General features: G+C 45.7%; 2 protein-coding genes across 3 annotated transcripts in view; one reads left to right on the plus strand and one right to left on the minus strand.

Moving 5' to 3' along the window:
* GCC2 (GRIP and coiled-coil domain containing 2) overlaps window positions 1–5,848 on the minus strand; it is a 111,971-nt gene extending 106,123 nt beyond the window's left edge. The window contains exon 1 of one of the 2 annotated variants that reach the window (XM_077482621.1): window positions 5,745–5,848. In XM_077482621.1, the coding sequence (XP_077338747.1) occupies window positions 5,745–5,750 (6 nt within the window). In that variant the 5' untranslated portion in view covers window positions 5,751–5,848. Of the gene's footprint in view, window positions 1–5,729 lie in introns of both variants that reach the window. The other variant, XM_077482619.1, reaches the window with a different exon arrangement.
* A 108-nt stretch (window positions 5,849–5,956) lies between these two features.
* LOC143983197 (uncharacterized) lies at window positions 5,957–13,956 on the plus strand. Its single transcript, XM_077482623.1, has 2 exons — window positions 5,957–6,113; window positions 12,204–13,956. The coding sequence occupies exon 2, from the start codon at window positions 12,242–12,244 to the stop codon at window positions 13,577–13,579; it is 1,338 nt and encodes a 445-aa protein (XP_077338749.1). The 5' UTR covers window positions 5,957–6,113; window positions 12,204–12,241; the 3' UTR covers window positions 13,580–13,956.
* The last annotated feature ends 1,272 nt before the right edge of the window (window positions 13,957–15,228 follow it).

The following is a 15,228-nucleotide window of genomic DNA, read 5'->3' on the forward strand; positions in this document are numbered from 1 at the left end:
AGAAAAAAAAATTACATTTAAAAAAAAATATATATATATACCTTTAAGAGGTATGGGCTGCTGCCGTTACCGAGATATCCCTCTTCAAAAATAGGACGTACATCAGTGTGCGCTGGTCGGTAAGTGGTTAATGAATCAAATATAATACAATTATATATAAAAAATATTTTTTTTTTTTTAAACTGTCATTTTCGGGCAAGTGTATCCTGCATTTTCGGTACCAAAATATCCATTCGGTGCACCTCTACCCAGTACCAAGATATTTTAAAGATCAGTAAAAATATAAAATGTCATCAACACCAACAGAGGTTGTCTAATACATAGAAGCAAAACCTTTAAAATCTAATATAATGATACATAAAAGGCAATATATTAACCAAATGAGGGAAAACTTTAAACAAACTAATAGGACCAATTCTAACACTAGTTAGGGGAAAAAAAAAAAAAAAATAAAAAAAAAAAGCATGGTTGTTGTCCATAGTGACCAGATTCACTGCTTCAAAAATGGTAAAAAAGTTGAAATCTAATTAGTAAACTATTGCTAACAATTCTGCTTTTTTCTCAATTTCTTTTCTCCAGCACTTTTCCTAAGTTATTATTATACAGGATTTATATAGTGCCAACAGTTTACGCATCACTTTACAATATAAAAAGGAGACAATACAATAAAATACAAGGGTATTAAGAGCCCTGCTCAGAAGAGCTTACAATCTAATAAACAGCAAGTGTCTTTTCTTAATTTCACCATAAACCACTTTGGGCAAAAATAAAAAATAAAACCAGCAAAAGAACAGGTGGAATACTAAAGGCCTTGATGGCCCAAACCTCAGGCTTACGCCTCACTTCAGGCATCCAAACCTTTTTTTCTGAGCTAGGGAGGGGGAACTTTGTTGCGTTACCCGTTAGGCAACATTTTTAGACCTTGAGAATGGTTGCTAGAATCACTTGAAGTAAATTAAATGTAACAAATAATTATACATATCGACTAATGTGGTTCAGATTTGCATATTTAGAAAACAGTTACAAGCGTAAGCAAAAAAGGTACAGAGGGAGTTTACAGGGTTAAAAGTCAGCAGTAAATAACAGAAAAAATCTGTTGGTTGGGTTAGAAATTTTTGATCCAATGTTTTTTCTTCTGTAGGCTACAACATATGCACTAGGCATAAGAAAGATCCTGGTTAGGTTTCTAAACAGCCAACTAATGAGTGCAATTGATAATAACAGAGGGAGCCTTGTTCTGCAGAGTCTGTTTTCCTTTTGGGATACAGATACTCTTCTGTATAAAAGAAAACGCAGCATGTAGCCCAAGCCTAATATTACTGTATTTCAGTAAATGGTAGTCCTTCTTAGCTTTTTCAAATGTGTCAGGGCAAAAGAGAAAAAATAAACATGTACAGTACATCTCTGTGTATCCTTCGCCTGCTCATCATCCCCTCCCCCTCCCACCGTGTTGTCGGCTGAGAGAAATGCCGGGCTGGAGTGTGGAAAACTATTTGATCCACTGCAGATTTTGAAAATTTACCAACTTAAGGCCGGGTTCACACTATAGCGATGCGGGAACGCCGCGAATCCGCGGCGTTTACCCGCATCGCACACCTCCCGCCGGCAGTTCACACTGCCCTATGCGGACGGCTGGGAGTGTCAATGTTATGTTAATGACACCCCCAGATCAGTCCGCATATCTCAGTGCGATCTGCCGACTCGCACAGGAATCGGATCGCATGGTGTGAACCCCCATGCGATCCGATTCTGTTGCGGACCCAAAAAAGGGTCCCGTGCGAGTTTGCTGCGGGAGCGCTGCGAATTCAGCCATACTATCTGTATGGCTGAACTCGCATCGCTACGGAGATCGGATGTGATTTGCTGTGCGAATCACATCCGGATCTCCCCCCGCAGCGGTGTGAACCGGGCCTAAAAAGAAATTAAGGATCTATAATTGCTATCTTAGGTGTATTTTAAATAGGAGACAGAATATCAACCAAAAATCCAGAAAAAAAAGCACAACAAATGTTATAAATTGAGTTGCAGTTCAGTGAGTAAAATAAGTATTTAAACCCCTACAAACCAAAAATAATTCTGGCTCTAGTATGTGCTCATGTGGTACACAGATTAGTCTCGTCAATGTAAGAAGGTGCTCCTTGTTATGTGTATAAAAAGACACCTGTCCACAGAATCTTTTTATTAAAATCTCGCCATCATGGGCAAGACCAAAGAGCTGTCAAAGGGACGTCAGGGACAAGATTTTAGACATGCACAAGGCTGGAATGGGCTACAAGACCACCAAGTAGCTTGGTGACAATGGGACAACTGTTGGAGCAACTATTCGCAAATGGAAGAAAAACAAAATAACCATCAATCGCCCTCGGTCTGGAGCTCCATGCAAGATTTTGCCTCATGGGGAAGGATGATCGTGAGAAAAAGTGAGGGATCAGTCCAGAACTACACGGGAGGAGCTTGTGAATGATCCCCCCTCCTCAAGAAGGCACATGTACAGGCCCATCTGAAGTTTGCCAATGAACATCTAAATCAAGGGTCTCAAACTGGTGACCCTACAGCTGTTGCGGACCTACAAGTCCCATGAGGCATTACAAGGCGGAAAAAAGGTACAGACCAACTTTGCCACAATGAGGGGCCAATGGACAGGGCCATGTATTGAAAAATCTTGGATGAGAACCTTCTTCCCTGCCAGAATTCTAAAGATGGGTCTTCCAGTATGACAATGACCCAAAACATACCGCCAACGCAACAAAAGGAGTGGCTTAAGAAGAAGCACATTAGGGTCATGGAGTTGCCTGGCCAGTCTCCAGACCTTAATCCTATATAAAATTTATAGAGGGAGCTGAAACTTTGGAGTTGCCAAGCGACAGCCAAGAAACCTTAAGGACTTAGAGAAGATCTGTAAAGAAGAGTGGACCAAAATCCCTCCTGAGATGTGTGCAAACCTGATAACACACTACAAGAAACATCTTACCTCTGTGGTTGCCAACAAGGCAAGGTTTCTCCACCAAGTATTAGGCCATGTTTTGGGGACAAATTACTTAAACATTTGTATATTGTGTTTTTTCTGGATTTCTGGTTGATATTCTGTCTCTACAGTATCATTTAAAATATACCCATTATAAAAATTCTAGACCTCTAACTTCTCTCTCATTGGACAAACTTACAAAATCTGCAGGGGGTCAAATAATAATTTTCCCCACTTTATGTTTTTAACACATACATGTCCTGTCCCCTCCCCCCATAGCTGGCTGTATGTGGGCAGCTGCGTGTATGAGTGCTCTGTCCACTTCCCCCTACCACCTGGATGTGCAATCTGCAATGGATATGGGGAAATGCAGTCCGGAGAGGCTGTTATACAATAGAAACGAATACCCACAATTCCCTGGCACAAGGGGGAGGAGAGCACAGGACCTTTCGCAGGCAGTTCTGCAGAGATCCGAGCATTCAGTGCAGGGAAACTATAGTGTAAGGACTTGCTGCTCTGTGTGCCTACACTGTGAGAGAGCCTGGTGGGGGCTGGAGCCGTGTGTGGCATCTTTAGTGGCTGAGGACTGAACCATCGAAAACCTCTGATGAAGCAGACTGTTGGGCACAGACCCGCTGTTCCTACTTGCCTGTGTCTACTTTCAGAGGGATTGATACTGACAGAGCTGGTGAGAGTCTAACACTGGGACTAAGCCCTGTGAGGGCCTGATCTTGATAACAGACATCTGGGACAACAGACCGCTAAGCATACGAGACCAGACTTGTTGCACGCCAGGAGTGGTGAGCGGAACTACTAAATTGATACCCTTGCTGCATACAGTTAATGCCAATACAGACTGATCCTTACCTAACAGCCCATCAGCCATCTAACGTGGACAGCCTTATAGAGACAGCCTCACATGCACCACCTTACAGAAGGGCCCTGACAATAGCCAGCTAATATTGACAATTAGGTTCTAGATACTTTGCAGCCATTCCCAGGGGTACCCTTCTTAGGAATGCATACATCCAGCCACGATTAGGGTTTTTTTTTTTTGCCACATCAGTATTTTTATACCAGAGACTAGATTCAGCTTGCCGCTCATTAGAGCCGGTTCACACTGCGGGCGATGCGAGGCGACACGACTCGCCTCGCCGCAGTGTGACAAGTCGCCCCCGTTCTGTACAATGGAACCGTTCTGAGAGGAGCGACTCGAGTCGCTCCGACTCAGAAAAAAGGTTCCTGTACTACTTCTGGGCGACCTCGGGGCGACTTGCATTGACTTCTATACAGAAGTCATCTGCAAGTTGCCGCTGAGGTCGCGGCGAGGCAAGTCGGTGTCGCCTCGCCTCGCCTGCAGTGTGAACCGGCCCTTAGTGTCTCGTTCATAATTCCACATCATCGTGGCTTATTTAATTTCATAAATTTTCACAAAAGTTCCTTGTGATCGCATAAAAATTTCATAATATTTAATAAAATACAAACAAAAAAAGTAAATGAACAAAATGGTGAGAAACCTCCCCATCCCTGGTGTTCTCGAAGTAGGTACCATAGCTATACCTATTACCCTGGCATCCCATACCTAAATTTAATTGAATTTGGAAGCATCTCTAACCAACAAAACTTTGTTTTCCTGGTTTAGGTGAAACTAGGAAGTGCCAGAACCTGCATCAGGTTTTCACTGCGGTTTTCCCACTGTGGATTGTGACATTTTGTTTGTTTTGGTTGCCAGGAGGCAAAAAAACTTAGGAAATATAAAAAGTCAGCTAGAAGAGAAATCATGGGGAATTCTTACAATGGGCATACCTGGACTGATGACAACTGTCTAAGGCCCTGGTGCCCAATCTGTGGCACTTTTGTGTGGCCCTCAGGGGTCCGTGCAGAAACAAAATGGTTTCACTACAGCTCCTATAGCACATTCACACTTTGACAGTCTCCTGCGGTATGACCGCAGTCTCTGACCGTCTCTTGCGGCTGAAGCCCCCGTCTCTTGCACCGTGGCTGACGCCCCCCGTCTCTTGCACCGCGCCTGACGTCTCTTGCACCGCGCCTGACGTCTCTTGCACCGCGCCTGACGTCTCTTGCACCGCGCCTGACGTCTCCTTCTCTTGATTTGCATTTGCTGTCTCTGAGAGACTGAATATCCAGTGAAATGTATGTGTTGCCCTTCATTGTATACGAGGGCTGAAAACCCCATAATCAAGAAAGATGACCACCTCTGGTCTAAGCACTTGTTTACACTATTGAATGGAGACTAATAAAACCACTCTGAGCCACTGTTTTACTGCCTCAACCTCTCCACCCCTCTAGCTGCAAAGGGGGCAGAGGAGGGTGTAAAAACAATCCCTGCAGATCATGAACCATATAACTGAATGTACACGGCATGCTAAAGTGGGGTTCAAGGGGCTACAACACCTTCTCAGAGCCTATCAAATGCTCTCCAACCAGCACTCCAAATGCAGATTACTCTTCAGAGGGCTGTGCCAGGGTAAACTAGCCCTGAAAAGATTTCCTCTCCCTTCCTATTGGTGTTTCCAGAATAGGAAGTGAAGGGTAATCTATCCAATAGGACACAGGAAGCAATAAAAAAAAACTGACAGTTGTTGTAACCCTTCCCTACACTATTAAATACAAGTTCTAAATAGAAATATATGTTCAGGCTACATTCAGCGACGTGAATTCCGGAGAACAACACTCTGACAAGCACTAATGTCATAACAGACAGACCGGCAGCTGCACAATCACACACAACCTGACAACGTACCCCATACACACTCACCTCCATTTCCGTAATAACCACAATACTGCAGGGACCCTCCACTTCCGGCTCCGTCACCTGCTACACGTAAGGAACCGACACGCCCTCTTCTCCACTGACGCCTTCACACTGAGCACCGCCTACTCTGGCCGGCTAAGGGAGGGGCGTTCTGGGCTGCATCAGCTGAGTGTTCCTAGCATAGATGTCTCTTAGAGCACGCCCCCCACCGGAACTCCACGGCGCACATGTTCCTGCTGACACTGAGCGCTTGGCTCCATCCACAGACGGGCCCAGCTTGCTTGTCAGCGGTGAAACCCTAGTAAACAACGAGTACAGGAGGGGAGAGAGCAGGGGGAAAGAGCAGCCATCTGGACTTGCTGCATGAGACAGGTGACTGGGGTGGGCTTACCGCCGTACCTGGGGGCACAGCATTCACAGATTAGATGCCTTTTAGAGACCCGCTGGTGGACGGGACCCCCTGCCCTCGGACGCATCATTGATTTGGATGTGGACAGACCACCATGGTAGTTAGGGTGACAATTAGGTTAAGTTATTTTAGTTTAGTGTGTTTACTGCTTCATAACTCTTCTACAGGCTAATACAAGTGATTGTAGAATGTTGTGGGCGACCCTGGCTCATGGGGGTCGTAGATCGACCCTTATCCGATCACGCTGACTTTACAATTCCCGCAGAGGGAAACCGCTACCAAAATATGGAAGCTAGATACCACCCTACTGTCCGAACTTAGAGACCATGCAAGAAATCACATAGACTGCCTTGTGGTGGGGTGAGAACTTGGCAACATCGAAGGGTTCCTTCCATTCACACAGAGAAAATGGGAAGGGTTCCCTCCACTGTGCTTGAGCAATCCTGCCCCTCCCATCCACTGGGACGGGTATACCCATCAAATCCTATGTTTCCCTCATGGAGCCTCTGGATGGCAGGTGGCACAGTTCTGTTTTTGGTGCTAAGTTATCACCCCACCACAAGGAGGCAGGCTTCCCCCTTGAACCTAGCCGGAACATTCTCTTGTTACCCTCATGCCCCATACTCTCCCCCCTTTAGGTAACTCAGCTGGACTGATATTGCTTCCGGTAAATTTGTAGCACTCCACATAGAGGGGTAAGGAGAATCATGTCTGTCTCAAACCCCCTTTAGGCTACGATAGCAATCTGAGGTGCCTCACGAGACAGGCTTGGCCCCCTTCCTTCTCTTCTTTCTGCTTTTCTCTTACCCCGTAAACCTTCCTCATGCAAACCTCGGAGGTGGTATTAAAGATCAATCCTATTTACTGAACATGCCTCCTACAGTGTGGTCATCAGCTCCTTTGTCCTTCAAGGTTTATTCCCCGAACAGCAAGGGCCTCAATATACCCAAAAAACACAGTAGCGTTCTTGCTGAAGTACACCGCCATAGATCTCAGGTGGTATTTCTACAAGAAACACACTTTAAATCAGGCTCCATTCTCCGACTATCCAAAGCCGATTCCCTGAGGTATTTAATGCGACTTGTGCAGACTCCAAAACAAAGGGGATCTCGATACTTGTGAAATCGTTTGGATTTCACTTCACGGACCAAGTTCTTGACCCAGAGGATAGATTCCTCTTCCTAAAGGGGCTCTGCAAAAACAGAACAGTGACCCTGGCAAGCATATACTGCTCCAACTCTGGCCAGGTGACCTTTTTGAAGGAGGTCCTCTTGCAACTCACATTATTTCAGACAGGCCTCTTAATCCTGGAGGGGGGACTTTGACATAGCCCTGGATCTGCTTCTTCACTCTCCACGACACCTGGCACACCTTAAACCCATGGGAGAAGGACTATACATTTTTCTCATGCCCACATAACTTCTACTCAAGGCTCAAATACCTCTTCATTCAACAGACCGATCTGTCATACCTCCATGATGCGACCATAGAGAGTATGGTACTCCCTGACCAGCAGCTGATCATGCTGACTCTACAATTCCCGCAGAGGGAAGCCTCTACCAAAATATGGAGGCTAGATGCCATCCTACTGTCCAAACCTAGAGACCTTGCAGAAATCACACAGACTATTAGGGACTACTTGCGACATAACGACACACCAGATGTGTCCCTCATGACTCAATGGGAAGCACACAAATGCGTGGTAGGAGGGCGTCTGCTAGCCATTGCAGCCAGGAAGAAAGCGCACCAAGCTAGTATTAAAAGCATATCTGACAAAATAGCCTCAATGGAAGCGCAGCCTAAATGCTCACTGGCAAGGAAGGTGGCGAAAGACTTAGCTGACCCTAGAGTGCTCCATCTTGAGGATGCTCTTGGTGAGATCCACACAGAGACAAACCCTTACATCTACAGTACACCATATCTGTTGACGAGACCACACGTGCGAATATTGTACAGGAGTTTTCAAACACGTATAGCCCCCAGGTGCTTTAGACTAAGGATTAGCAAGCCATGGAAGCCCCACTCTCAGCGGAGGAGTGGGAGGAGGCCTTGAAAGCCACAAAGCCTGGCAAAAGCCTGGGGCCAGACTGCTTCAAAAGTTTTGCTGATCATCTAGCGCCGGGATTTCTTAGGGCCTTCAACGCCCTATCCCGGGGCTGGACTGGGACAAAAATTTGGCCCTGGACTTTATCATGACTGGCCCACTTTAATTTTGAGTATCCCCAACAGTGTCCCCTTCACATCAATGTGTCCCCACCAGCACCCCCCTTCACATCAGAATGTCCTCCCCCCTCCCACATGTACTCAGTTTTCAAGGCAGTTTCTCGTTCCTCTCTCCAGTCATGTGATAACAAGTGATAAGGGAGGGAGGAAGGAAAGTAGGCTGGCTGTCTATCTCCCCCTGCAGGCTGGAGGGAGCATAACGCCTAATGCTCTCTCCAGAAAGTGACGAAAGCAGCTCCTCCTGACCGGAGTGAAATAGTGATCACTTACTGTCAGAGAGGAGTGGCTCCAGGACTGCACCTGACTGGCCCACCGGGAAACTCCCGGTAGTCCAGATGGCCAGTCCATGCCTGCTCTATCCCAGACTCCCTGCATATCAGGAAGCCTACTAGAGGCATATATCTCAGTAATCCCTAAAGAAAATAAGGATCCCACTGACATAGCCAACTATCGACCCATTTCTCTTTTAAATGCGGATGTTAAGTTGTTTGCCAACATCCTGGCCTCCCGAATGACCTATCATGTACCTGCATGGGTGGGCCTGGACCAGGTTGGTTTTATCCCTGGAAGAGAAGCCAGGGACAACACCATTAAGGCCCTCAATTTACATCACTGGCTCACCTCTACCCTAACTCGAAGGCTGCTTTATGGCCTTGGATGCAGAGAAGGCGTTCGACAGAGTGGCCTAGGACTACATGAACGCAGTCCCAGAGACCCTGGGACTGGGTCCCTGTATGCGGGCCTTTATCAAGGTGCTATACTCCAAACCCAGGGCTAGAGTCCAGGTTAATGGCCACCTGTTGGATGCCTTCCCCATCCATAATGGGACCAGACAGGGGTGCCCCCTCTCCCCAATACTGTATATCCTTACACTAGAACCTCTTCTCCATTGCATGCGAGCAAACCCAAATATCAAGGGCATAAAAGTACACCAATGGGAATATAACATTGCTGCCTTTGCAGATGATATCCTGCTCTTCCTCTCGTCCCCGTTAACATCCCTACCCAATCAAATGCCAGTTCTGGAACAATTTAAGACTATCTCGAACCTAAAGATCAACTACTTAAAATACTTTGTGCTAAATATTTCATTACCCCCACAATAGTTCAACTTTGTCAGAATAACTTCCCATTTTGCTTGAAAAGCAGATGCCCTTACCTACAGTATCTAGGTATACAACTCCATAGAAAGCTTAAAGATTTATGCAAAAATAACTTCTTAGCAGAATTGACAATTATACACAGCAGGATCTCAATAGGTGGGAGGCCCCCACCATATCATGGTTTGGTTGGGCTGCAGTTCTCAAGATGACGGTACTCCCTTGTTTATTGTATAAACTGCAAACTGCCCCGATCCATTTGCCACCCTCCTTTTTCGCAACCTACAGGAGGATGTTTAGGGTCTTTCTCTGGAGAAATAACACCGCATGTATTGAATGGTCAAAATTAGCATTGCCTAAAACTAGAGGCGGAATCGGCCTTCCGGACTTGCAGAGATATTACTGGTCGGTACACCTGACCTGCGTAGTGGACTGGAGGCTCCATAAATGACACAAGGTTTGGGTATTGCTAGAACAACTGATCTCAGGGATTGGATTGTGTTTAGCCCCTTGGCTCCCGCAGAAACACATATAGACATCCATTCAAGCTAACCCTCTTATCAGATTGACCCTGGGTGTCTTTGGCAGGGCATGCAGGGTACACTCACTTTCAGTGAAAACCTGCGCGATCACGCCTATTATAGGCAACCCAGACTTCCCGCCTGGTATGGAACAGGCCTACCTAGCAGCTGAATGGCCACACCCAGAAATGCAAGCCCAACACTTTCTTCTTGAGGGGAAGATTCCTCCGACAGGGAGAACTTGCAGCAATCTCAAACACTAAGTCGTTCCCTTCTGGGCCTATATCCAAATAAATCATCTTGACAGCCCCGCAAACAGAGACAGCTTTAGGAAAACCCCAACAGTCTTGGAATCATTTTGTACTGGCCCCTCCCCCCAGAGCCACTTGATTTCAGTGCTCTACTCCACGATGTTCGGGCACGCCTACTGGGAAACTGAGCTAGATAGGATGACAGAGGACACCAGTTGGGACCAAATTCACCTGTATATTCACAAAGGCCCCCTCAACGTACACACACACGAAGACGGGTATAAGATTAAAATGAAATGGTATAGAATGCCGGAAACATGCCACAAATTCTTCCCTACAGTTTCCGACCAATGTTGGAGATATGAGCAAGGTCTAGGTACCCTTCTCTATATATGGTGGACATACCCAATGATCCAGCCATATTGGGGAAGGGTCCATGCAGTAACGACCAAGATCACCTTGCTCCCCCCCCCCCAGAGTTCTCACCAGCGCAATACCACTTGCAGCTCTCCAAAATTCCACACAAAAGATACTACAAGTCGGTAGCCATGCATATGATTAAGCTATGCTTGCTGGTCCATTGGAAGACCAAATTACCTCCATCCATGAAGAAATGTATATGCCAATCAACCACATAGCAGCGATAGAGGAGCTGATCCACACTGCACAGGATAGAATATCGCACTTTTCAACTAAATGGGCCCCCTGGCTTGAATATCGGAACTCACAACGATGTTTAAATCTGACACAGGAGAGCATTTGACCCCTGTAATCCGTGTCTATACCCCATCAGTGATAGGGATCCAAGTAACAATAGAATCTGTACATCACCTGCAACACCTAGGGGCACCTGGAGAGGGTAGTTGGTGGCTTTTTACAACCCCCTCCCCATACGCCCCCTGGTGGACTGCACCCTTCATGGAGGTCCACCACCTTCAACCTCCCCCATCTCTCTACTCTGTTCTATCTTTTTTTTCCCATTCTTGATCTATCCCCCCTCCACACTGATTTACCTCTAGGAAAGAGCAGAGTCAGAAGCTACCCATTTTCTTCATGTGACTAATAGTACAACCAAACACGGCCTTATGCCCCCTTACTGGCCCTCCGCATGCAGTAACACTAATGAGTTATAGGGCACTGCAGCAACACCTCCCTACTTGAATAGGCCCTGCCAATAATTCCAGGAAACATGGGGCTAGTTTCCTATCAGATCTACTATGGAGGGAGTGTGAGGGGCACCAAACACTGATTTGTTTATTTACAAATGTTTGAATTATAATGCCAGCTTGATGCCAAATACACATACCTTGATGATATGTTCTTTATTGTACTGTCTGTATTTCCTATTAGACTCTTCAATAAAAAAAAAAATTTTGGGGAAAAAAATTTCATGAATTGGGTTTACATCTACTTTAAGAAAAAACAAAAAAAACTCATAAAATTGTATCCTAATATCTTTATCTCCCAATCACACCATTCAAGTTTTTACACTGCTATATTTAGAGGTTCATATATATCCGGCGTAACCGGAGTAATAAAAGGTCAATACATCGTCACAACTATATGTGGCCTCAAACCCCTTGTGCCACTCTAATTGATGGTTGTGAGTGCTGAACCCATGGTGGTCAGCCACATCCCCCACACCTTAGCACAGAATTATATATTTTTCTCTAAGTACGGTATCATTTACATTTTCCATTCACCTATAAGTTTACGGGCCTGAAAGAGAGTCCTAACTATTGGTACATGAGTGTTTTGCCGGATCCTAGATTCATCTTTCATACTTAAAAGGCATACCCCAGGTTCTTCCATCAATTCTGTCTTCACCACTTCAGCCCTGAGCCTTGTTTTGAAATTTGGTGTTTACACGTTAAACTTTTTTGCTAGAAAATTACATAGAACCACCGACCATTATATATAGGTGGTAAATCTAATTCCTCTCTTTTTTTTTATTGAAGATGTACGTAGTATTTACTGCAGACAAGGCTCACACGGCATGCCTGTCGACCATCACATTGAGACTCCACCAGAGATCGACCTAGACGTTGCTACTCCACCAGAGTGCAACTTCCACAAGGAGACTCCACCAAAACATAGTGATCGCTCTATGCTTCCTCCAGAAAGCGGCATTGACACTGAGAATGTGTCATCAGCCCCCCGTGCAGAAGAACCCCCAATCATTACAGAACTGGACAAAAGAAAGCGAAAAAGAAACAAAAATAGAAAAAATAAAAGCCAGTATAAGTGCGACCCAGACATTGCCACTCCACCAGAGTGCGTCCCGGACAAGGAGACTCCACCAGAGTGCGTCCCGGACAAGGAGACTCCACCAGAGTGCGTCCCGGACAAGGAGACTCCACCAGAGTGCGTCCCGGACAAGGAGACTCCACCAGAGTGCGTCCCGGACATTGCCACTCCACCAGAGTGCGGCCCGGACAAGGAGACTCCACCAGAGTGCGGCCCGGACAAGGAGACTCCACCAGAGTGCGGCCCGGACAAGGAGACTCCACCAGAGTGCGGCCCGGACAAGGAGACTCCACCAGAGTGCGGCCCGGACAAGGAGACTCCACCAGAGTGCGGCCCGGACAAGGAGACTCCACCAGAGTGCGGCCCGGACAAGGAGACTCCACCAGAGTGCGGCCCGGACAAGGAGACTCCACCAGAGTGCGGCCCGGACAAGGAGACTCCACCAGAGTGCGGCCCGGACAAGGAGACTCCACCAGAGTGCGTCCCGGACATTGCCACTCCACCAGAGTGCGTCCCGGACATTGCCACTCCACCAGAGTGCGTCCCGGACATTGCCACTCCACCAGAGTGCGTCCCGGACATTGCCACTCCACCAGAGTGCGTCCCGGACATTGCCACTCCACCAGAGTGCGTCCCGGACATTGCCACTCCACCAGAGTGCGTCCCGGACATTGCCACTCCACCAGAGAGCGGCCCGGACATTGCCACTCCACCAGAGTGTGGCCCGGACAAGGAGAAACCACCAGAGTGCGACTTCCAAAATGAGAAACCAAAACGTCATGTTCGATTTATGCTTCCTCCAGGAAGGGACAATGAAGCTGATACTCGACGAAAACATAGCCGTCTCTTTCAGAAAGCATTAAAGAAATACCTTCACCCAAGGATTCCACTAAAACGTCGTGATCGCTCTACATTTCCTCCAGAAAGTGACGCTGACACTGAGACTCCACCAAAAAGTGGCGTTCATTGTCGGAAAGCAAAAAAGAAAGAAATTCAAAGACCAGAAGTGTCATCAGCCCCCCCCTGCAGAAAAACCCTGGATCATCATGGACAAAAGATAAAGATCCAGAAAAAGAAACAAAAATAGAAAAAATAAGACAGTACGAGTTGAGCCGGCTGTGAAGGGAGGTTGGAGGCTAGTAGATTTTTTCTTTTTTTTTTCTTTTCTGTAGACAAGGAAGGAGGGAGGAATGTGGATCATGAGGGTCATAAGTAAGTGACTTATGAATGAGTCACTGAGGAATTTTGTGAGAATTTTCATTTTAAGGATATTGCAGGGACTGAACCAGGAAAAGGGGCCAGTGTTTCATTTTTGTAGAAGTTGACGGGTCCTGATTTAAGAGGAGGCCAGTAGTTTTTTCAGGCATGTTTTGGAACTTTTTTCTGCTAAAATAGGTGATTTCACATGATTGCAAATATATGCAACCAATACCTCTGTTTTTTTAAATGAATTTGTTGAACTAATTTAGACTCTGTGAATTTCTTGCTTATGTCTCCAATTGGAAACAATGTTAAGGCCCGTACACACGGTCGGACTTTTTGACAACAAACATGCAAATTAGCTGTTTTGGAGCAACATCCGACTGTGTGTACGCTCCATCGGACAAACTTTTTCTGTTTTCATCGGACTTTTGTTGGCTCTGCGAACGGACAAACTTTTTGACAACAGAAGTCCGATGGAGCAAAGTCCTACCGTGTGTATGCAAAAGCATCGGACTTTTGTACAAGGTACAAACACGCATGCTCAGAACCATTGCAAACGATCAGACTACAATACAGAAGTTGACCAAAGGTGGCGCTGGAGTCATTGAACGTCCTCTTTTGAAGCGGCGTCAGTACGTTGTGACGTCACCACGTTCGTGTTTGTTGTCAAAAAGTCCGACCGTGTGTATGCAATACAAACTTGTGGACAACACACTTTGTACAAAAGTCCACGGAAAAGTTTGTACAAGTCCGACCGTGTGTATGGGGCTTAAGAGTAGTTAGGGACCGCACTTTGCAGAGGAGCCTTGACGTGGCAGTGCGGCTTCACATATATTTGCAAATGTATCCAACATAAACCAAACACAAACTGTTCAAACAATGTAAACTTTTTATTTCGCTGACTGGCTGGTACGTGTTTCGGTGGATTCTGTGGACTACCATGCTTAAGCACTAAATCACACTTTTGAGCGTTATTGCAATAAATGTTATCACATGTTACATGCTTAGTGTGTTGCAGTGCCATTCATTGTCAATGGTACCTCAGCACATTGACTTTCCAGTGCATCTGGAAAGTATTCACAGTGCTTCACTTTTTCCACATTTTATGTTACAGCCTTATTCCAAAATGGATTAAATTCATTATTTTTCTCAAAATTCTACAAACAATACATGTTTAAACTCAATTTATCACATGTGGACTCCAATCAAGTTGTAGAAAAATCTCAACGATGATCAGTGGAAACAGGATGCACCTGAGCTCAATTTTGAGTGTCATGGCAAAGTCTGTAAATACTTACGTACATGGGATTTTTTTCGTTTTTTATTTTTAATAAATTTGCAAAGATTTCAAACAAACTTCTTTCAAATTGTCATGGGGTATTGTTTGTAGAATTTTGAGGAAAATAATGGATTTAATCAATTTTGGAATAAAGCCAGAACATATCAAAATGTGGAAAAGTTGAAGCTCTGTGAATATTTTCCACATGTACTGTACTGTATGCATTGCTGTGCACCACAGTGCACATCAACACA

Source organism: Lithobates pipiens, unplaced genomic scaffold, assembly GCF_037356315.1.
Source record: "Lithobates pipiens isolate NorthernLeopardFrog02 unplaced genomic scaffold, aLitPip1_a1.2 Scaffold_16, whole genome shotgun sequence".
Lineage (NCBI taxonomy): Eukaryota > Metazoa > Chordata > Amphibia > Anura > Ranidae > Lithobates > Lithobates pipiens.